This window comes from Oncorhynchus gorbuscha, linkage group LG09 (assembly GCF_021184085.1).
Source record: "Oncorhynchus gorbuscha isolate QuinsamMale2020 ecotype Even-year linkage group LG09, OgorEven_v1.0, whole genome shotgun sequence".
NCBI lineage: Eukaryota > Metazoa > Chordata > Actinopteri > Salmoniformes > Salmonidae > Oncorhynchus > Oncorhynchus gorbuscha.
In genome coordinates, this window is record NC_060181.1 from 58,352,005 (window position 1) to 58,376,605 (window position 24,601).

General features: G+C 41.7%; 1 protein-coding gene across 6 annotated transcripts in view; it reads left to right on the forward strand.

The window, feature by feature from the left end:
• Window positions 1-24,601, forward strand: part of LOC124043823 (protein TANC1-like) — a 299,125-nt gene that overhangs the window by 210,272 nt on the left and 64,252 nt on the right. For all 6 annotated transcript variants that reach the window (XM_046362829.1, XM_046362833.1, XM_046362832.1 and 3 more), the window contains 3 exons: window positions 2,586-2,708; window positions 4,823-5,104; window positions 6,933-7,090. In XM_046362829.1, coding sequence (XP_046218785.1) covers window positions 2,586-2,708; window positions 4,823-5,104; window positions 6,933-7,090 — 563 coding nt within the window. The remainder of the gene's footprint in view (window positions 1-2,585; window positions 2,709-4,822; window positions 5,105-6,932; window positions 7,091-24,601) is intronic.

Sequence of the window (24,601 nt, forward strand, 5' to 3'; positions counted from 1 at the left end):
CACAGCTCTGTGAGACGGCCCTAGTACCACTCTGAAACAAGTTACACTGCCTCCTTGGTTTTAGCACTAACAGACTGCTGCGAATATCTGTGTTGCAGCTTCATATAAAGGGATACCAATTCCAATGGGTCTACTGAGAGCACGAAAGGGGTGGAGGGAGAGAGGTAGAGAAGGGAGAGATGGGATGGTAATCTCACTGCAGTCCACGAATGTCAGCATGGGGCTTGAATGATGCGCTATATCTGGATCGCCGCGCAGACTTTCAACTTAACTTCTCTCTCCCTCCCTCCATCTCTTCTACTGTCCCCCTCCTTTCTGCCATCTCTCACTCCTCTCTTCCTTACATCATTCACTCTGCGGTTCACACTACCCTCTTCCTCCTCTCTCCCAGTGCCCTGGTTTTGGCTATTTCTTTCACTTTCTCTCTCCCTCCACTCCCTTTCCTCTCCTTCTCTGTATATACTGTATATCTCTCACTCTCTTTCTCCATCTCTCCATCTCCCCCGCTCACCCTCCCCTCTCTCTCTGTGTGACAGCAGTACAGGGAGGATCATTGATTAATTCCTCTGTGAGTCCGGCTGCCTAGTGCAAACTGTAATCAGCCAGGAGAGCAGCTCTCATCACATTCCCTCCTTTCATTTCTTCTTTGGTTTATTCACCCACTTTTTCTCCTCCGCTTGCTAAAAATCTGTGTGAGGGGTGGGTAGAGGGAACATTCTCATAAAGCACCTGTATTCATTTTGCACGGAGCGCTGCTAATGCTGTGGATGTTGTGAGGTAGGGAGAGGGAGAGAGAGCAGTGCCTGTGGACTGCCAAGCCCAGTCACCAGTTGAATGCGGCCAGTGTGCCTGTACATGGATGGGAGCGCTGGGGCAGAAGATTCACTTGGGTACCCTGATGAGCATCCAGCCCACTGGGGAGAATAATTCTCTGGAGCTTTTCCACAAAGGGCCTCCGCCCTGCCTGCCTTTCAGCCTGCTTGCTCCACGCCGGGAGTGTTTTTAAATACCTGCTGCTGTCTTGCCCAGCTGCCCAGCTATCTGGCTCTGCTGCCGCTGACCGACTGTAAGTAGCTACTTCAGCCTCTAGTGTGGTAATACCGGTGGGGGGCCACTGCCCAGCACTAACAGGTTGGCACTGTTGAGAGCATTGAGCTCAAGTGCAAAAAATGGTTTAACATTCTGGCTGCATTGTGTGAAGTGATTTCTCACTGTGCATGCTGAATTAAAGTTATGCTATCCCAGACTTGAGCTCTCATTTATTCTCATTTTAGAGCTGAAGTAAAATTTACATCATCAGGTTTGTGAAAAGAGAAACATAAAAGTGGCTGATCGTTGAGTTTTATTTTTGCCTATTAAAGTTCTATTGATTCCTATTAAAGTTATATTGATGCCTATTAAAGTTCTGTTGATGCGCGCTGCCTTCCCTGCGGGTTCCTAATTAGAAAAACATTCCTCCAAGTAAGTTGGAGAAGAGAGTCGCATACTGTCCTGTCTGTCCTCCCAGCTCAGCTGAGGCAGATGGAGTAGAGAGAGAGTGGAGGGCTTTGATTTTTCCTGTTAAAGGGACAATCTAGAATTGGTACATCCATTTAGCTGTTTAGCAAAAAAAAAAGCGTTGTCTTTTCCACATTGTTGTTGTTCCTTTAAACATGACAGCCAGGTCTCCATGGTGATTTCATTGTTGCCAGGAACACCGAAGACCTTGTTTAACGTTGTCTGTCTTTGTCTGCATATTGCTAGAGGATGCCGGCTCAGACGGTAGGTAGAGTTTGAGGTTGAATTTTATATAACAAACTGCTAGTGTTTATTATCACTTCTCATTCTGATCCAATATGACAGAAATTGTTTGCAGTCATTCTTCCTTCATGGCTGTTTCTTCTCCTGTGGCTATAGGCTGCATGTTCTGTGAGTTCTCTCTGTAATGCTGCTGTAGCCTACTGTATGTTTTCATGCAGTAATCCCTGTAGTAAGGCTGGCTTTAGTGAGTAAATGTGTCTGTTGGCTCTGTGTTGTGTTCCTGACATCCATATTCATTTTCTGAGTCCCAAGTGGCACCATATTCCCTATAAAGTGAACTACTTTTCACCAGATGCACTATGGGCCCTGGTCTAAAGTATTGCACAATAAAGGGAATAGCGAGGCATTTGGGACGCGAGGCATTTGGATATTGCTCACCACCTGTCGGCTGTACTGTACCTGTCTGCCCAGTGCCCACACCACCTCCAGGGAACTGACAATGCCAGGGTCCACTGCTCTGGCCAAACTCCCGTTCACTTTCCTCTGCCTCAAATCCTGCCATCGTCACCCTGGATCTGTGTCCCCTCTTCTTCTCTCTACTCCTCTTTTCTCTCTCTCAGCATATTCCAGACAAATCCTGGATTAGAATTTATGACTTATTGACATGATTTCCCCTGTGACATGTTTGTCATCATTGGTTTTAGCTGGTGATCATTGTCTGTTCAGAGTAACCTGATCATGTGCATTCACCTAATAAAGGCTGAACTGCGAATCACGTCATAATTTTCATGAAAAACACATGATCTCATAGTTTTCTCTCTCTCTCTCTCTCTCTCTTTCTGTAGCCACCAGTTCCACCAAGCTGGAAGACCTGAGCTATCTTGATGAACAGCGTAATACTCCCCTGCGGACGTCCATTCGGCTGCCCTGGCATAACACAGGTGGGAGGGCACCACAAGACTCCAAAGGTACTGTTAAACAGCATGTACACCTAGACTATGTCCTAAATGGTACCCCATTCCCTATATAGTTCACTTCTTTTGATCAGGGCCCTTTGTAGTGCACTATATAATAGGGAATAGGGTGCCATTTGGATCACAGCCATACAATAACTAGCTATTCTCCGAGATAGAACAAGGACCAGCACAGTGCACACCAGAATTATAAACAAAATATAGGGAAAATGTAAACCTATTCCATAGAACACAGAGCAGCATATGCTACATGGCCAAAAGTATGTTTATTAATATGGAGTTGGTCCCCCCTTTGCTGCTGCTACTATTTAACCCTCTTTTAAAACCCTCTCAGTTTTCTCTGCCACTGTCAGTATAAAGTTGTTAGACTTATGTAAAATGTCCCTCTGGACAGACATTTTTGCAACAGTCCACATTTATGAGCATTATGTGTTTGGCTTTCATTAGACACTGTAAGCAGTCTAATAGAAGCATTAATGTTTGTTAAATTGCAAACCTTTGCCACCCACCTCCATAATTTCCATTTAAATGCAGTTGAGCAGCTTCTCCAACTAAACTGCTATTCCCAGAGCTCAGTAGACGGAGGGGACTGGTGGTTGTCGGATAGTACGGCTAGTACTGATTTGTCTCTCTTATGCAGTCAAGGTGTGTGGGAGAGAGAAATAATCAGTGCTGAAGCTAGCTGCCCTGTTGAAGATTACTTACAAATGGTCCAAGCCAATGGAGCTAGCTGGTCATAGCTCAGACTAAGAGATGGAGAGAGAGAGAAAAGAAAGACAGAGACAGAGAGAGAGAGGGAAAATATAGAGAGAGCCGGGAGAGATAGAGAGGGCAATGATGAAGAGAGAGAGAGAGAGCAACAGAGGAAAAATAGCCCATTCTTTCTCTAGCTGTGCGGTGGACACTGATTGCAGTCTAGGCATCTCCTCTCCTCCCCCTCAAAAGCCCTGAGAAGATTGTTTGGCCTGCAGCAGGTGTTTATTGCCTGGTTGACAGTCAGCACTTATCACACTGCAACCGCCGTAGACAGACAGATGGACAGACGGACAGTGTTTTTTTTGTTATGATCAACTGATATTAATGTTCCTCAAATGGTTTGTGAACGAATGGTGTGACCCGTCTAGTGTTCAACCTTCCCAAGTTCTCTCACGTCACCCCGCTCCTCCGCTCTCTCCACTGGCTTCCAGTTGAAGCTCGCATCCGCTACAAGACCATGGTGCTTGCCTACGGAGCTGTGAGGGGAACGGCACCTCAGTACCTCCAGGCTCTGATCAGGCCCTACACCCAAATAAGGGCACTGCGTTCATCCACCTCTGGCCTGCTCGCCTCCCTACCACTGAGGAAGTTCAGTTCCCGCTCAGCCCAGTCAAAACTGTTCGCTGCTCTGGCTCCCCAATGGTGGAACAAACTCCCTCACGACGCCAGGACAGCGGAGTCAATCACCACCTTCCGGAGACACCTGAAACCCCACCTCTTTAAGGAATACCTAGGATAGGATAAAGTAATCCTTCTCACCCCCCCCCCCCTTAAAATATTTAGATGCACTATTGTAAAGTGGCTGTTCCACTGGATGTCATAAGGTGAATGCACCAATTTGTAAGTCGCTCTGGATAAGAGCGTCTGCTAAATGACTTAAATGTAATGTAATGTAAATGTAATGAGACACACAAAGACGGTTCAGATGATTACAGGAGAAAAATATGTTGTTTTCAATCTGATTATCCTGGATGATACTCCGGCAAAATGACGCAATATGATACAATATTTAAAATTTCTGTGGATTGCAAACCTCACACATACACACGCCACGGCAAGACGTGCACATCCAGATGAGAGATCAATTAGAATGCGGAGGCCAAGCTTTCAGAGAAAACAGATGAAAGATGTGTAAGGTAAACAGTACAGGTGTAAACGGTGTTTCAGATGGAGACGTTCCCTAATCAGTGACTGAATTGGTTTCGAGGCTTGGCTTCATGCCAGCTAGAAAATAAATGTCTGTCTATTTATTCACTCTCACTTCTAGCTAAATGTATGATTCATTATATATGCCCTCTTTTCTTATGAACTTTCAGTTGGTAAATGTTTGTCTTTTATTTGGTTTCTTCCAGCACGCTTCGCTCCCTACAAGACGGTGGACATCATGCTCAAGCCGCTGCTGTTCGAGGTGCCCAGCATCACCACAGACTCTGTGTTTGTGGGCCGCGATTGGCTCTTCCAGCAGCTGGAGGACGTTCTGAAGGGCGACGGTTGCGAGGAGTGTCGCGGTGCCGTGGTTGTGGGCAATGTGGGCTTCGGCAAGACGGCCATCATCTCCCGCCTGGTGGCGCTCAGCTGTCACGGCGGCCGCATGCGGCAGATCGCCTCTAACAGTCCCAGCTCATCGCCCAAAAGTAAGAAATAACCCATAGTTACGTTTCAAATGGTACCCTATTCCCTATTTAGTACACTCCTTTTGACCAGGGCTCAGGACACATCCACAGTCACGCAATGCCTGGACCAAATGTGACCTAATCCTCCTCATCATCATCATTCATGTTGGGTGCTCTCGTGTAAATAGACATGTCAGGGACTTACAGAAAGGATATTAGACTGTGGGCTGAAATAATGTGTGGTTAAATCCATCAACATGTACAGTAGTGACATGAAATGTCCAGGAACTATGTAGCCCAACACGTCAATCATCCAGGTTCTGACAGGAAGTGATACAGATAGGTATAAAGTTTTCACTTGGCAGAAAAAAATATGTAATCTATCGTTCAAAAGTTTCGGGTCACTTTGAAATGTCCTTGTTTTTGAAAGAAAAGCATTTTTTTTGCCCTTTAAAATAACATCAAATTGATCAGAAATACAGTGTAGACATTCTTAATGTTGTAAATGACAATTGTAGCTGGAAAAGGCAGATTTTTTTATGGAATATCTACATAGGCGTACAGAGGCCCATTATCAGCAACCATCACTCCTGTGTTCCAATGGCATGTTGTGTTAGCTAATCCAAGTTTATAATTTTAAAAGGCTAATTGATCATTAGAAAACCTTTTTGTAATTATGTTAGCATAGCTGAAAACTGTTATCCTGATTAAAGAAGAAATAAAACTGGCCTTCTTTAGACTAGTTGAGTATCTGGAGCATCAGCATTTGTGGGTTTGATTGCAGGCTCAAAATGGCCAGAAACAAATACATTCTTCTGAAACTGGTCAGTCTATTCTTGTTCTGAGAAATGAAGGCTATTCCATGTGAGAAATACCAAGAAACTGAAGATCTCGTACAACGCTGTGTACTACTCCCTTCACAGAACAGCGCAAACTGGTTCTAATAGAAAGAGGAGTGGGAGGCCCCGGTGCACAACTGAGCAAGAGGACAAGTACATTAGAGTGTCTAGTTTGAGAAACAGACGCCTCACAAGTCCTCAACTGGCAGCTTCATTAAATAGTACCCGCAAAACACCAGTCTCAATGTCAACCGTGAAGAGGCGACTCTGGGATGCTGGCCTTCTAGGCTGAATGGCAAAGAAAAAGCCATATTTCAGACTGGCCAATAAAAATAAAATATTAAGATGGGCAAAAGAACACAGGCACTGGACAAAGGAACTCTTCCTAGAAGGCCAGCATCCCAGAGTCGCCTCTTCATTGTTGATGTTGAGACTGGTGTTTTGCGGGTATTATTTAATGAAGCTGTCCAGCTACAATTGTCATTTACAACATTAACATTGTCTACACTGTATTTCTGATCAATTTGATGTTATTTTAATGTACAAAAAAGGTGATTTTCTTTTAAAAACAAGGTCATTTCTAAGTGACCCCAAACTTTTGAACGGTAGTGTAATTGTAATGCTACAGACTACTATATGTTTCTGAATACAGAAGGGCACAGCCTTGGTTGCATTGATGTCATTGCTATGCTTTCTCGAGTTGGTAATTGCTGAATACTATATGCTATGCATAAGTCTTCCACACAATCGCACAAGGTTATTCTGTACGAATGAAAATACATTTTCATTGTGAGAGTAAGAACTGATTTGTCAAACAAAGAAAAGTTATCAGCTAAGTCCCAAACAGCAGCCAGTTCTCTATATAGTGTTCTGCTTTTGACGAGTAAAATGTAGTGCTCTATTGGAATAGGGTGCCATTTAGGGTGTAGCCATGGTTGCACCTGAATAGTCTTTACAGTGAGTCTTCCTGTTGATGGACGACCCTGCTTCCCTCCCGCTCTTCCTTTTAGATGGTGGGGACCCCCAGAGCACTGACCTCCCCCTCAGCCAGCCCCCTCAGCCCACCCCTCCACCCAGCGCCACCAACACCATGCGGAACAACAGCTGTCCCGGCACCCCTGAGGTCCAGAGACGCAAGGAGGAGGCCGTCAAACGCCTGGCCACCAAGGTACTGTAGGCTCACATTGCCAGATCACAGTTCATAGCCCAACCCAACAATTGGGAATGTTGTTGCTGTGACTTTCTTTGTCCCAGATCACCTATAGAGCTCTGGTCAAAAGTAGCACTATATAGGGAATATGGTGCAATTTGGGACATACCCTTTGAGATTATAAAATTACTTCTGGTCTCTTTTTAAGTTGTTCTTCTGTAAGTTTGCATGGAAATGTATTTATTACACATGATGGCTTTGGGGCATTGTGTCATTTCACCGGTCAGGTTCAAAGTAGACATTTTGTTACTGTGAAGTGCATCTTGGTGCTCAGAATAGCAAGAAGTCAACGAGAGTGTCTATACCTTAACACTAGAACCGCTAAAGCAGTCATTTTGACTGCTCATTAATATTATTTATTTATTATTTTTTAAGTCATGTCCGTCCCCCCCCTGTCCTTGTCTTTTCCTAAATATGTCTATATAACACAGTCAGTGTTAGAATCTTAATATCACAAATATGACTGTTTTATGGTTTTCCCCCGTTGCCCTCCTTCTCCCAAGAGTAAGGCCAGCTCCGCTCCACTCCTTCTTCCGATAGTTGAAAGTGCCCAGAGCTGATAATCACCCCAATAATTGCTTTGAATCGGAACCTAAACTATACTGAAACTAATTTCACACATATAACAAAAGATTAAATAAATTAAGTAAAGTATGATGGGGAGAAAGAGGGAGAATGGGTGAGATGATGAGCAAGGGGAAGCAAACAATGCATAATTATATAATCAACTATTTTAAATTAAGATTAGGGTGGCCCATTCTATTGTATTGATCCATGCTAATTATAATCTTAAAACGGTACAGTGCTTCAGAAAGTATTCACACCCCTTGACTTTTTCCACATTTTGTTGTGTTATAGCAGTTATTTAAAATGGATTAAAATGCATTTTTTTTTTGTCACTGGCCTACACACAAGAACCCATAGTGTCAAAGAGGAATAATGTTTTTCACATTTTTACAAATTAATTTAAAATAAAAAGCTCAATTATCTTCAGTCAATATGTATTCACGCCCTTTGTCATGGAAAGCCTATGGCCATTCTAATACCTTGACTTTGCTGTCCTTCAGCCAAAATCCCCAAGCTGACAAGGTACAAATCTGTTGTTCTGCCCCTGAACAGGCAGTTAACCCACTGTTCCAAGGCCGAACAAATTCTTATTTTCAACGACAGCCTAGGAACAGTGGGTTAACTGCCTGTTCAGGGGCAGAACGACAGATTTGTACATTGGGGATTTGAACTTGCAACCTTCCGGTTACTCGTCCAACGCTCTAACCACTAGGCTACCCTGCTGCCCCATATAGAATGATATGCATGAATAAATATTTGTGGAAATGCACAGTTTATCCATGTAGAAATTTAACAACAGTAGTTTTATTTTTATATAGAGTCAAGAATATGTTTTTTATAAATATGCAAATTCCTAGTGAAAATGTAGGCCTAAAGCCAATTCTTGACACTTCCAACCGATGACTCATCAATATTCTAATGGTCTAGTAAATAAATTTCATATATGCTATCTGAAGAATAATAATTTAGTGGTGTTTTTAAAGGTCTTAGGTAACAATAGAAAACCATAAAACTATTATTACAAAGAACATAATTTAATTTTTATTAGTTTGTTACTCTACGCTATAAGTAATAATTAAAAACCACTAGTTCGTCCATCACAAAGAAGTCCGTAATAATTTTGTTTTGTCAGGTCTAAAGAAACATTGTGGAAATAAGAACATGTATTTAAAAGAAAACAGAATAGTGAATTTGGTAATTTGCTGAATGCATGGATTGTGCAGATGGAAAAAGTGACATTTGGAAATAGAATTGCACCTCTGAATTTTGAGAGTTATTTGACAAATGTAAGTGTCATAGAAACTGCAGAATATGCTCTTTTTGATACTATATAGAAATCAAAATGTTTTACCTGCATGTGACTCTGAAGGACGATTTGATTAACTGATGATCCTTTCCCTGCATCTGTCATTTCCAAGCTATGCCCATCTCTTCATGTACAATTTGACAACTGATAATATTGTCACTCATCAGACTATTGTCAATTGAATCTAGTCTATATTCTAACTCTTATGTGTGAAATTAGTTTAGGTGTAGTTTCGATGGGCCGCTGTGCTGGCTGACTGACATTGTTTGCTTCCCCGCGCTCATTAACTTGGATAGTCAAGGATATGTTTTGCATTATTCTAAAGGTCTACTGCATGTTTTTGTAGCATGTTTTCGTTTCCCTTACAATAAATGTGATTAGTAATAAAAAAACTGTCCCATAACGGCTTATTTTTACAAAGTAAAACTTAAAACAGAATTGTATCAACCCACAAGGTGCGTGGTCAAGTTACTAACATGTGCACCAACGATGATAAATAGGTATAACACAAACTCATCATTATACTATTGTTGTTCATAATTAAATCAACATCTTCTTCCTCCTTACCATTTAGTTAGGCCTCATTTAAATGTGATTCTAAAGTAATGTGCACAATTATCTCCTTTCATCCATTTGTCATTCATTCAGTGGGCTGGCATCTTTGCTTCCTTTCAAGTCCTTTCTCATCAATTAGGATAGAGTCAAGATATGTTTTGCGTTATTCTAAAGGCCTACTGCAACACATAGTTATAGTAAATAAAACAATCCCATGTCAGCTTATTTTTACAAAGTAAAACAAAAGGAAAATATATCAACCCGCAAGTCAAATGATTTGCTATAAACATGAGCGCCAAAGCTGACAAATAGGCATAACAAACTCTTCATTACACTATTGTCTTTCTAAATTAAATCAACCTCTTCACCTTCCTTGTCATTCAGCTAGGCCTAATTTAAATCAAATTGTGAAGTAACCTGCACAATTATCTCCCATTCATCCATTTGTCATTCAGTGAGTCGAGAGAGGCGCATTAGCGCCTGGCTTGGTACCAACATCCTACAGCGCATTTGTCTTGGCTCATTAAGGTGGTACTAGGTGTGGAAACAACAGGTAAAAGAGCTCTAAATGCTTTTCAGTTGGGCATTTAAAGATTCTGACAACTGAGCAATGTAAAATGCAAACATTTAGTAAAAGTCAGGGAAGGTGCAGGAGGTAGCTTTTTCTTTTGCCTTTATGTTGTATTTACAAATCAAACATCAGTAGCCGTTGACCTATGGCGGTTTTAGTGTTAACAAGTCACATAAGTTGCACTCTGTGTGCAATAATAGTTTTTTACATGATTTTGAATGACTACCTCATCTCTACTCCAGACATGCAATTATATGTAAGGTTCCTCAGGAGAGCAGTGAATTTCAAACACAGATTGAAACACAAACACCACGGATGTTTTCCAATGCCTCGCAAAGAAGGGCACCTATTATTAGTACAGTAGATGGGTAAAAAAGCAGACCTTGAATATCCCCTTGATCACTGTGAAGTTATTAATTACACATTGGATAGTGTATCAATACACCAAGTCACTGCAAAGATACAGGCGTCCTTCCTAACTCAGTTGCCAGAGAGGAAGGAAACTGCTCAGGGATTTCACCATGAGGCCAAAGGCGACTTTAAAACAGTTACAGAGTTTAATGGCAGTGATAGTTGAAAACTGAGGATGGATCAACAACATTGTAGTTTACTCCACAATACTAATCTAATTGACAGAGTGAAAATATTTTCCTGAATACAACAAAGTGATATGTTTGGGGCAAATCCAATACAACACATTGCCACTCTCCGTATTTGCAAGCGTAGTGGTGGCTGCATCATGTTATGCTTGTAATCGTTTAGGACTGGGGAGTTTTTCAGGATAAAATATAAGTGGAATGGAGCCAAGCACCGGCAAAACTCTAGAGGAATCCCTGGTTCATTCGGCTTGTCACCAGACACTGGGAGATTAATTCACCTTTCAGCATGAGAATAACCTAAAACACAAGGCCAAGTCTACACGGGAGTTGCTTACCAAGAAGACAGTGAATGTTACTGAATAGCCGATTTACAGTTTTGACTTAAATCTTCTTGAAAATCTATGGCAAGACCTGAAAATGGTTGTCTAGCAAAGATCAACAACCAATTTGACATAACTCGAAGAACTTTGACTAATGGGAAAATGTTGCACAATCCAAGTCTGGAAAGCTAGTAGAGACCTACCCTGAAAAACTCACAGCTGTAATCACTGCCAAAGGTGCTTCTACAAAGTATTGACTCAGGGGTGTGAATACTTGAAAATTAGTTATTTCTGTATTTCATTTTCAATAAATTTGCAAACATTTTTACAAACATGTTATTACTTTCTCATAATGGGGTGTTGTGTGTAAAGACAGTGTAGCCTAGTGGTTAGAGCGTTGGACTAGTAACCGCAAGGTTGCAAGTTCAAACCCCCGAGCTGACAAGGTACAAATCTGTCGTTCTGCCCCTGAACAGGCAGTTAACCCACTGTTCCTAGGCTGTCATTGAGAATAAGAATTTGTTCTTAACTGACTTGCCTAGTTAAATAAAGGTAAAAAATAAATACAAATAAAGATGGGGGGAAAACGATCTAATACATTGGGAATTCAGGCTGTGGAATAATTGAAGGGGTATGAATACTTTCTTAAGGCACTGTGGGCACCAAATATCAGTCCACTGGATCAAAGCAGTCTTATCAATCTCCTCTGGGCTATTATAGGATTCACTTGTGAGGCCATGTGCCAAACAGAGTGAGTAGTGTAGTAAATAACCACAGATTTCAAGTCTAAAAGTGGTAAAAGTAATAGCAAAAAGTAGTGGTAAAAATACACTTCATCTATATCCTTATCTGACTTTGGTGTTGTTCTTCACAAAATACCGTCTCTGGTAAACACACTATATCAAGTAAAATCAAATTGTATTTGTCACATGCAGAGGATACATAAGGTGTATACAGTACAGTTACTTGCATATTTGCATAGTAGCAATATCAAAAATAGTGTTGAGATAAATATATTGTATAAATATTAGATTATTCTTACTCAGACACACTTGTCTAAATTGATGGGTCATGTGAAAGAAATGTGACAACCACCCACCAGCCACATCTACCTAAGTGGATGGGTAACTATTGTCTGGACATGTACAGTGCATTCGTAATGTATTCAGGCCCCTTCACTTTTTCCACATTTTGTTACGCTAAAGCCTTAATCTAAAATGGATGAAATCTACACACAATACCCTATAATGACAAAACAAAAACAGGTTTTTATACATATTTTTGCAACAAAAAAAATATGACTTATTAATGTATTTATATATATCTTATTTACATAAATATTTAGACCCTTTGTTATGAGACTCGAAGAAGGCCATTGGTCAGGGAGAACCCGAGGGAGTTCTCTGAAGCTCTCCACCAATCAGGCCTTATTGGTAGAGTGGCCAGATGGAAGCCACTCCTCAGTAAAAAGCACATTACAGCTCACTTGGAGTTTGCTAAAAGGCACCTAGATGACTCTCAGACCATGAGAAACAAGATTCTCTGATCTGATGAAACCAAGATTGAAATCTTTGGCCCAAATTGCCAAGCGTCACGTCTGGAGGAAACCTGGCACCATCCCTACGAATGAAGCATGGTGGTGGAAGCATCATGCTGTTGAGATGTAGCGGCAGGGACTAAGAGCCTAGTCAGGCTTGAGGGAAAGGTGAATGGAGCAAAGTACAGCGATATCATTGATGAAAACCTGCTCCAGATCACTCAGGACCTCAGACTGGGGCAAAGGTTCACCTTCCAACAGGACAACAACCCTAAGCACACAGCCAAGACAATGCAGGAGTGGCCCATCCAGAACCCAGACTTGAACCCGATCAAACATCTCTGGAGAGACCTGAGAATCGCTGTGGAGCTATGCTCCACATCCAACATGACAGAGCTTGAGAGGATCTGCAGAGAAGAATGGGAGAAACTCCCCAAATACAGGTGTTCCAAACTTGTAGCGTCATAGCCAAGAAGACTCAAGGCTGTAATCGCTGGCAAAGGTACTTCAACAAAGAAGTGATTAATGGGTCTGAATACTTATGTAAGTACTTTTTAATACATTTGCAAAAATGTGAAATCTTACTTTGGTTTGTCATTAGGGGGTATTGTGTGTAGATTGATGAGGGGGGAAAATAGCAATAGACATTAGGTTAAGGCTGTAAAGTAACAAAATGTGGAAATAGTCAAGGAGTCTGAATACTTTCCAAATGCTCTGTACATGTCGAGACACGTTGTGTCAAGTCACTCTGGTTCACACTGATCGTAGTAGTAGTCCATAATACATTTTCCCCACTGATCTTTGTCTATAGCGCCTGCTAAAATTCAGGGCAGTAATGTTGTTTAGTGCAGTCCATGTTGTTGAGGGCAGTCCAACGTTATATTTTTCACATAGACAGAAACATTCTATATGGCAGACCAATCCAAACTCATTTCTAGGCATGTCCAGACCATCCATTATCTCAGCTAATCACGGCTAGCGGGAAGGTCCCTGACTTTTTCCGCGGATTAACCAACTAGGCTCATAATTTAACTATTTTATTTGTATTTACAGATGGCATACAAGTTTATTTTGAAGGCACATGAAAGTTCACATGTTCCCAAAGGCATTTTGATAAATAAATGTAATAAAATCTTCAAATTGACAGTTATATTTGTTATAATGCCATTATTGCTTTTGTGCCAAGTTTCACTATTTATAAAGGCCACTTGGTACTTATTATGATGTTTTGGCTACTGATGTTTTCATCATTTCCTCAGTTTTACAGATGCACGTATTCTCTTCTCTCTGTCTACTTCTTCTGTCCTTCATTTCATCCCACTGTAGATTGGGGAGGGAGGCTGTGGCGCCTCCCTGAATCATGTCCTTTCATATTGAGGCTGGGTTTTCTTTAGTATTTATGAGGTTTTGTCAAAAAAACATAACAGACCGTGCGGCACTCAGTTGATTTATGTTTGTTTACATTAATTTATTTGTATCTGAAGCAAGTTAATTAAAACATGTCCCTGGGGTCCTGGATGTTTATTGAAGACAATCACACAGAGTCCCCATTAAATGAATTCTCACATCATAGGCCCGTTTGATTTGCAGCGAGCTCTGAGCTTAGTTAAATAATCATTCCTCTTGATTCTCCCTCATCAAATAGACTTCAAATCCAATGCGAAGTCACTCAGGCCCAATTTTCACCTTGGCAGCTCCAATACAATGGAGAGGGAGAGAGTGAGAAGCTCATTCTGGATCCTTAACATGTTGTGATTGCTACTGTACACTTCTGTCACTCACAGAGATAGGCAAATGATGTGTCGGGCCAGACTCCCCTAGGACTCGTCTCTGGCACCCTATTCCCTATATGGTGCGCTACTTTTGACGATCGTCTTATGCACAATAAAGGGAAATAGTGTGCCATTTGGGACAACATCAGTGTTGCCAGGGTAACATGTTAGTAGTATGATCAGAAAGACCTCAGGTTGGGTAAATTGTCCAAATGGCTGTGGCTCATAGTTCACAACATGAATATAGCAGCTTCCTACAACCTGAGGTGACTTGTCAATACAGAATGGCTTATTAATCGGTTTGTTTACAGTGCATTCGGAAAATATTCAGACCTCTTCCAGTTTTCCACATTTTCTTACATTACAGCCTTATTCTAAAATGGATTAAATATGTTTTTTCCTCATCAATCGCCACACAATACCCCATGAACACAAAGCTTAAACAGGTTTTTAGACATTTCTGCAAATGTATTAAAAAAATAATTAAAAAATACCTTATTTACTTAAGTATTTAGACCCTTTGGTATGAGACTCGAAATCGAGTTTAGGTGCATCCTGTTCCCATTGATCATTCTTGAGATGTTTCTACAACATGATTGAAGTCCACCTGTGGTAAATTCAACTGATTGGACATGATTTGGAAATGTACACACCTGTCTATGTAAGGTCCCACAGTTGAAAGTGTATGTCAGAGCAAAAACCAAGACATGAGTTCGAAGGAATTGTCCATAGAGCTCCGAGACAGGATTGTGTCGAGGCCCAGATCTGGGGAAGGGTACCAAAAAACGTCTGCAGCACTGTAGGTCCCCAAGAACATAGTGGCCTCCATCATTCTTCAATGGAATACGTTTGGAACAACCAAGACTCTTCCAAGAGCTGGCCAAACTGAGCAATCGGGCGAGAAGGGTCTTGGTCAGGGAGGTGACCAAGAACCCACGGGTCACTCCAAAGTTCCTCTGTGGAGATGGGAGAACATTCCAGAAGGACAACCATCTCTGCAGCCCTCCACCAATCAGGCAGGCATTTATGGTAGAGTGGGCAGATAGAAGCCACTTCTCAGTAAAGGGCACGAGTCTGAAGGACTCTCAGACCATGAGAAACAATATTCTCTGGTCTGACGAAACCAAGATTGAACTCTTTGGCCTGAATGCCAAGCGTCACGTCTGGAGGAAACCTGGCACCATCCCTACGGTGAAGCATGGTGATGGCAGCATCATGCTGTTGGGGTGATTTTCAGCGCCAGGGACTGGGAGACTAGTCAGGTTCGAGGGGAAAGATGAACAGAGCAAAGTACAGAGAGATGCTTGATTTAAACCTGCTCCAGATCGCTCAGGACCTCAGACTGGGGGAAAGGTTCACCTTCCAACAGGATAACCACCCTAAGCACACAGCCAAGACAACACAGGAGTGGCTTCGGGACAAGGCTCTGAATGACCTTGAATGGGCCAGCCAGAGCCCGGACTTGAACCTGATCAAACATCTCTGGAGAGACCTGAAAATAGCTGTGGAGCGACGCAATTCAACTTCAATTTTAGGTTGAAGTTGAATTGAACCGTATAAAACAATCAGGATGGAGAAAGACCCATTGAAATAATTTAGAATATATGTGTTGCCACCCTACGGTCACACACTAATCATTAAGCAAATTTAGAACTTTTATAAATCAAAAACATAAAATACCGTCATACCATCAAAATTTGGAAAAATACCATGATATGATATTGGGCCGAGCTCCGTACAATCTAGGACCTCTATGTCAGGTGGTGCCAAAAACTCCAGCCACCCAAGCCATAGATTGTTAACTCTCCTACCATCCGGCAAACGATACCGGAGCATCGGCTCTGGGACAAACAGGCTTCGAGACCGCTTCTACCCCCAAGCCATAAGACTGATATATATAGAAATAAGTCTGCTAAATACTGTAGTTAATTAATAGTTGCCTGTACTATCTGCACTGACCCTATCTTGCATTGACTCTATGCACACTCATAAGACTATTCTGTATATACACACTATATACACTGACACTCACACTACACAAAACCCACACATTCACTACACACGCACACACATATAGTACCAGTCATTTGTCAAAGAGAAATTATGTTTTTTGAAATGTTTACAAAGTGAATTTGTGGAATTTCTTTGCTTCTTAAGGCGTTTGAGCCAATCAGTTGTGTTTTGACAAGTTTGATGTGGTATACAGAAGATAGCCCTATTTGGTAAAAGACCAAGTCCATATTATGGCAAGAACAGCTCAAATAAGCAAAGAGAAACTAAAGAAACTTAACAAATGTACTTTTAACAAGGCAAACCTGTTAATTGAAATGCATTCCAGGTGACTATCTCATGAAGCTGGTTGTTAGAATGCCGAGAGTGTACAAAAGCTGTCATCAAGGCAAAGGCTACTTTGAAGAATCTCAAATATAAAATATATTTTGATTAGTTTAACACTTTTTTGGTTACTACATGATTCCATGTGTTATTTCATAGTTTTGATGTCTTCACTATTATTCTACAATGTAGAATTTAATAATCCTGAACCAATATGCAGCATGGGCAACCCCCCCCCCCCCCATTGGAGAAGGACATCGCAGCACCCCCCTAACCCCAAACTTCTTCCCCGCGGCTATGCTTTGAGTTACCCTGCTGAGGTTTGTGAGTGATTACAGCTTTTTTAAATTCATTATTCACCATCTATTTCTATTTCACAGAGTTCTTTCCCTTCCCACTTTTGAAATGTCCATCTGTCATTTTGCTTCTGTTGTTTTGAGAAAACAGATACACCACATCCACCTTGCAGCTTAGCTTGCCATTTACAAACATTACTGTATTACTTTTAGAAATAATTAAATATGATTAAAACATTCCAAGCCGTTTCATTCACCCTTGTCCCTGGTGCTGTTACATCACATGAATGGTTCAGCTTCAGAATGCCCTGTTTTCTTGACTGTTATTTCAATAACACATGTTTTTAACACTCCTTGGCATCATAATGACCTTCCACTCCTGCACTAGATGCATTGAATCAGTGCGGCACTAACACAGGATAGTATAATGTGAGATGACAAGGCAGCAGGTAGCTTAGTGGTTAAGAACGTTGGGCCAGTAACACTGGTTTGAATCCCCAAGCCAACTAGGTGAATTTGTCAAATCTGTCGATTTGCCATTAAGCAAGGCACATAACACTAATTGCTCCTGAGTGTCTGCTAAATGATAAAAATGACAACAGCAAGCACCTGCTATAGGGAATAGGCAGCCTCTAGGAGCCACGTGCCACTGAATTTGAACATCTTGAAAGCCCCCATGCAGTCTTTTTAATTTACTGTATGTCTAATAAGTCAGTGTGTGTGTTTATTTAATGAAAATAACTCAAAATATATGTTTAACCACCTAGAGGGTTTCCGCGGGCCGTGAAAATCGAATTAGCAGTTTTTTTTTGCATTGGATGCATCTAATCCACTGCCCTTCCGCTTCCGCGGTGAAAGATGGCAGAGCTGGAGCTGTGTTTTTCAGACCATGAGACATCTCAAAAATGTGTCTTATCACGAAAACGTCTATAACGTCTGAACGATTTGGCCTACAAACTCTTATGACCCCCCCGATGGAAAGATGAGACTCTCCTGAACACGTACATGTTGTTTTGTTCCAGGATGCCCACAAGTGTCTAGAGACTCGTCTAAAATTGGTACAGCCAATCTGCCATTTTCTGTCTGTAGCGAACAGTTTGGGCTACACACGAATATGACCCCTCTGGAAAGGTGAGTCTCCATTCAGCCACAAGAGTATTAGTAAAGTCGGGAACTAATGTTGGGCGATTGGGTCTGGCTTGCAGTCGTCATAACAATTCATCCCAAAGGTGTCCGTGGGGTTGAGGTCAACCCCAGGCCAGTCCAGTTAAGTTCTTCCAAACCGATCTCAACAAACTATTTCTGTATGGACCTTGCTTTGGGCACAGGGGCATTATGACGCTGAAACAGGTAAGGGCCTTCCCCAAACTGTTGCCACAAAGTTGAAGCACAGAATTGTCTAGAATGTCATTGTATTCTGCAGCGTTAATATTTCCCTTCACTGGATCTAAGGGGCCTAGCCCGAACCATGAAAAACAGCCCCAGACCATTATTTGTCCTCCACCAAAGGCAGGTATTGTTCTCCTGTCATCCTCCAAATGGATGGGGATGTGTGATTCATCACTCCAGAGAACGCGTTTCCACTGCTCCAGGGTCCAATGGCGGCGAACTTTACACCACTCCAGCAGACGCTTGGCATTGCGCATGGTGATCTTAGGCTTGTGTGCGGCTGCTAGGCCATGGAAACCCATTTCATGATGCTCCCGACGAACAGTTCTTGTGATGACGTTGCTTTGAGAGGCTGTTTGGAACTCGGTAGTGAATGTTGCAACTCACTACTGAGCCGTTGTTGCTCCTAGACGTTTCCAATTCACAATAACAGCACTAACAGTTGACTGGGGCAGCTCTAAGCAGGGCAGAAATTTGACGAATTGACTTGTTGGAATCCTATGACTGTGATACGCTGAAAGTCACTGAGCTCTTCAGTACGGACCATTCTACTGTCAATGTTTGTCTATGGAGATTGCATGGCTGTGAGCTCGATTTTATACACCTGTCAGCAACGTGTGGCTGAAATAGCCGAATCAACTCATTTGAAGAGGTGTCCACATACCTTTGTAGTGTGGCTACACCCGAGGGTTAATCATTTATTTCCCTGATCCTCCTTTTGCCATTGAAATGTCCAGTCTGATTGTGTGGGAGTGTTGAAACAAATTGTTATATATTTACATTATATTTACATACACAGCCCTGATTTGTAGATAGGATTGTCTAGAGCAGGTGTGGGCAATTGCAGTCCTCGAGAGCCTGATTGGTGTCGCAGTTTTGCTCCAGCCCCAGCTAACACACCTGACTCAATAATCACCTAATCATGATCTTCACTTAAGAATGCAATTTGATTAATCAGCTGTGTTTGCTAGGGATGTAGAATAAGTTTGACACCAATCAGGCCCTCAATGACTGGAGTGCTCTCGACCACTCCACCCCTGCTCTAGAGCCTACCCCACTTAAGGTGTCGCCTAGCCGAACTCAGCTAGGCGAAACGAATTAGTGTGCCCGCATGCTCCCTTAAAAGACCTTCATCTCTCGTTGAATGACAACAAACACTTAATTGAAAAATCCCTGCACTGCAAAAATTGAAATCTAAATAAGATTAAATATCTTAAATCAAGGCAATATATGCTTGTTTTTTGTCTGACAAGATATTTCTTCTTACCAGGCAGTTTTTATGTTAGAGCATTTCAAGCTTTTTTGTCCTTAATTATCTTAATAAGATAATATATCGTGTTACTGAGATTGCATTACTGGTTCTGAGTAACTTAGTGTTTGAAACTATAATTACAAGAATTATAAAGCTGTTTGATCAACACTGACAAGTACTAAACTGCATTGTCAAAGTCAGAATTTCTTATTTCAAGCATCTTATCCTTTTCATCTCTTCACATATTAAGAACAGATAATGACCAAATGGAATTCACTGTGTTATTGTCATCTTACACACAGGAAGGTAATCATGTAGACAAAATACAGTAGAGAACAAAGACCGTACACTTTTCATATCTAGGGAACACAGATACATATGAGTCATTTGAACTGTTGTACAATTCTATTACATCCCCAAGATGGTATTTGACTTGTACATATGTTTGGCTCTTGTTGCTAATTGTGTAATAAGAGGTCAAATCAACCAGCTTTTCAGCATCCACTAACTCAGTGGCCTGTGCAAGACGTGAGACCTCAACTTGATAAGCCATGACGTTTCGATCAAAGCGTATAGTTTGACATGGTTGACATTTCAAACAATAAAGCCTAGAATCAACAAGAAATAGGTTTTTGACCAGTCCAAATTCTGGCATATAACCATTCAGTACTTTGGCAAAGATCATGGACTTCTGAGTTGTGTATTTATTACAATTTATTACAAGCCATTTGACTGATACAGAATTGTTTACTTCATTGAAACCCATGGAAATCCCTAAATTTTACATGTAAATATTGTAGAACTTTAACCTCTGATACAGGTCCCATCTCCCTTTCATTTGAAAAAAATGGGTGCGTTGAACTGTTAACATTTTGTCAGCGTTCATATATGTGGTTCTGATTGATCAAAGACTTGCAAGTATTTTTTTAATTGAGCTTGGAAGCCCATTGTTTAAAGAAACAATGTTTAGACTCGAACCGCATACACATACTGTATGTCTGACCATTGGACCCAGTTACTTTATCTGTGATGGAAAATGTATCATATAATGCTGTTTAGGTATAACATTGCGGTCTAACATTTTCAATTAGTAACTTAAACCTAGACACTGTCGCAATGGAAAGAACAGATGCAAATACTATCTGTACAATCTCTATTAGCTCAATTATCAGTTGTATATATGCATTGACTTCCAAACTCTCCAAAACAAATGGCAATATCCTTAGCAGGACAAGCATTTGCCCAGAGGACTGTTTTAGTTTACCATCACTTGACGTTAATGTACTAACATAAATTGGGGATGGCCGATCTCTAACATCTAGAGGGGAATAAGGGAAACCAAGAATAGCAGAATTCAGTCCAGATCAATCTGTCCTGACACAACAAGATGATTCAAAACACATTTGATTTCCAATGGGCCTACGCCCTCCAGAATTACATGCATAAGGTTTTGCAGAGTTTGTTGTATAATATCAAAGGCTGGGAATTCAACTAACTTGCTCCTTCTATTGATCCCGTATGTTGTTCTCAGGCTGATCAATCAACGACAAAGCGGGGTAGACTTCGGCTTGCCTCAAGAAAATGTTTTGTGTGCACAAACAGCCACATTTGTTTTTGTATTAATATATGCACGAACTGCTTTAATGTAGGAGGATACGTATGCAAATTAAAGATGACTGACTGGTCATTGGTCAGAATAATCAGATCAGATCAGATGTGTTATGCTTTGGGCCAAAAACTACATCCCACCTGAGCAGGCTCTTACATTAAAATGGCATTATCATAATTTTGACAATTTCAGAGTGTTATTTCGACCTCGTAGTGTGGAAATATCATAACAAAAAACTAGAAAATCTAGTTTTGGACTGCACTGCCCCTTTAACATGTTTAAACTCTGTGAATCCCTCATACCAATTATGCACTAAACTGCTTTCAACAGCCTCTCTCAAAGGAGTGTTCCTGTGGTGTTGTGACTGCCACGCAACATTGCATCGTCAGTCATCACGGCTAAATGAAAAGGAGGTGCCGCTCTTCAAATCCACCCTCATATCCAGGGCACTCACTGATGCAGCCGCAAAGTATTTCATGCTTTTGCAGTTGCAATTAGGCACTGGTATCGCTTGATTCGCGTATATGAGCACAATCACACTTCAAAGTTTTGTCCCTGAATTGGAAATTAATTACAGTAGATCACGACTCTGGAAACATCCAGTTGTACTGCAGAGAATCACCTAGAAATACTTGACAAACACCAGATGTTCATGTCTCTTTGATGAGGTAGTGGTCTGCATGGGATGTACAGTGTGGTCCACATCTGTGAGACGTTATAGCTCAATGTTACTGCATCCTTCCTCTCAGGTTACTACAGAGTAGCTGTACAGTGAAACAATTTCTGATTAGCAAGCTGCTGTCTCCTCTCTTTCATTCTAATCCATCCACAACAATGGACATCTACTTACCCCACACCCAGCGTCTAACGGCATTGTGTCTCTCTCACAGCAGTATGTCATATCGATAGCAAAGCTAGGTTTTTTGCTCCGATACAGCTCTTCATTATTTAGATTTTTTTTGTCAGTAGCAGCTCGTTTGACTTAATTGTCTCAGTGTGAGAAATGTCTTGGCAGCAGGGCTAGTAACAGTACTTTGGCAATGGTCCTTGCTTCTGCCGCTTTATTATTATGCCCAGTGAAAAAGTGGAATTCTCCACCACTTGTGAAGGCTCTGTAGATTCATCATGTTAGCTTGGCCGTCTCTCTCAGAAGGCTGCGTTGGGCCAGGAAGTTTACCCCCGAGGAGGTGTAGGACAAGCTATTCCTGTTAACCCCGTCTGTCCAAACAGGAAAGAATGCCATCCGTCAAGCAGACGATTCAATAATAATTTGATCATTACATTGGATATTATGAAGGAAGCAGCCGTAATGGCAGCGGCCAGGCATGCGCCTCAAGGTCCTCCTTCCCTCGTCCTAGGCCACAATCGTGTGCCAACTTCCTCTGCCATTTAGATCTGTGACAGAGATCATCATAAGAGCACTACTTTGTTACAGCTAAAGTGCTTACTCTTGTTTTATCTGTTGGTGAGGGTTATATTTCTCTAATTTCAAATCAGACTATTTGGGTGTGATTTACTCACAGGTCGCATCCAAGAAAGTAGGATGGGACATATTTAGACTATATTTCTCATCTGATAGTGAATGTGCGGTTCTGAGACTGGTGTTGTTATGGGCCAACTGTCTCTCTGACCTCTCTGGGACATCTTCATCATTGTGCCTGGGGACAGGCTCCAGGTCTTGAGTCCTTCTGCAGTAGACCCAGGCAGTCATGGCTGCTATGTGGTGCGCTAAGGTCCAGTAGCACCTAGCCAGTCACCTGCTTCTCCCTCCTCATGTTCTTCTGCCCTGTAAAGTGTGTCAGCTCCTTCAGGTTTGATTGTAATTAGGACAGAGAGAGAGAGAGAGACAGATCCACAGGGTCCCACAGCCCCTCTCCCACCCGCCAACCCCTGTCCAAGTCAGATGTCCGTGAACACAGCAGAACCTGTTCAGTACAAGGCACAGGCAGGACATCCTACTTTTAGAGCTCCACTTGGGAGACAGTATTTGGGGAGGTTAGTTGAGGTCGTTGAGCAATGCTTCAACCAGTTCATCATCATCCCCTCTGTCTGGGTAGGGGATGCCACCTGGGTCATATTCATTAGTGCACAACATAGCAAAATGTTTTGCAATGGAAAACATTTATTGTTGGACAAATCCAGATAGACCCCTATCCGTTTTAGCCTGTTTGCTTCCGTTTCGTTCCTAGTGTTTACAACCCTGCTCAAGTGGACTGACTGGAGTGGGCTATAGCCTAGTGGGTGTTGGTTAGACAGACGATTGCATATGAAGGTCATAATACAAGGGCATGCCTTCAAGTCCCAGCTTTGATTTCATACTAACAAATAGCTACTGTATTTTCTCACCACTAAGTTCCATTGTATAATGGCAAAAGTGGAATGAGGTCAGGGCTGGCTTAGTCTATATACCAAACTGATGTATTTAGGGACCTATAAAAGGGGAGTACACATAGATGCTTATGATAACCGTCGACTGGTAGAGATGGGAAAGGCTTTCCCATAAATCTTCCCAAATAAATGTTAACTACAAAGTAGCCTATGCCTACCTGGCAGAATGATATCATGATCATTTGCATCAATCCAGTGGTCTTTTGTTTTGCAAACTCTGCAATTACATGAGTGCTTACCGAACAACAGTGTCTTGCTGGTGCGCAGTTACATTAATGGGTAACTACACCACAAAATTAAAATGTATTCGATTTTTCCCAGACCGCAAAAGTGGTCTTCTGATGAGGTCGTACGACCACGTGGAAATCTAAATAACATAATCTGTGTGGTTTAAGATAGAGGCTGTGTCTCAATCCATCACATCTGCCAATATAGCCCTTCCGCATCGATGGTGAAAGGTGGCTAGAGTGTGTTTGTCAGAATGGTGTCTTCTCACGAAATGTCTGTAGCGTCCAAACGGTTTGACCTACATTATGACCAATCTAGTGAAAGCTGAGACTCTCACGGACACTCTGGCGTTCTGTTTTTTCACATGGAGCCCCCAAGCCTCACAAGACTCATCTGAAGGTCCCCGGTACCAGTTTAAAAAATATGGAGATAGTTTAGTGCCTCAAATAAGGGGGTAAATACATGTAAAGAAATATAGGTATTGTTTCCTGATCTTTCTTATATCTCTCAGATATCCTGTGCATTCGGAAAGTATTCAGACCTTTTGACTTTTTCCACATTTTTTTATGTTACAGCAATCTACACACAATACCCCATAATGACAAAGCAAAACATGTTTTTAGACATTTGTGCATATTTCATTACATATCACATTTACATAAGTATTCAGACCCTTTACTCAGTACTTTGTTGAAGCACCTTTGGCAGCGATTACAGCCGTCTTCTTGGGTATGACGCTACGAGCT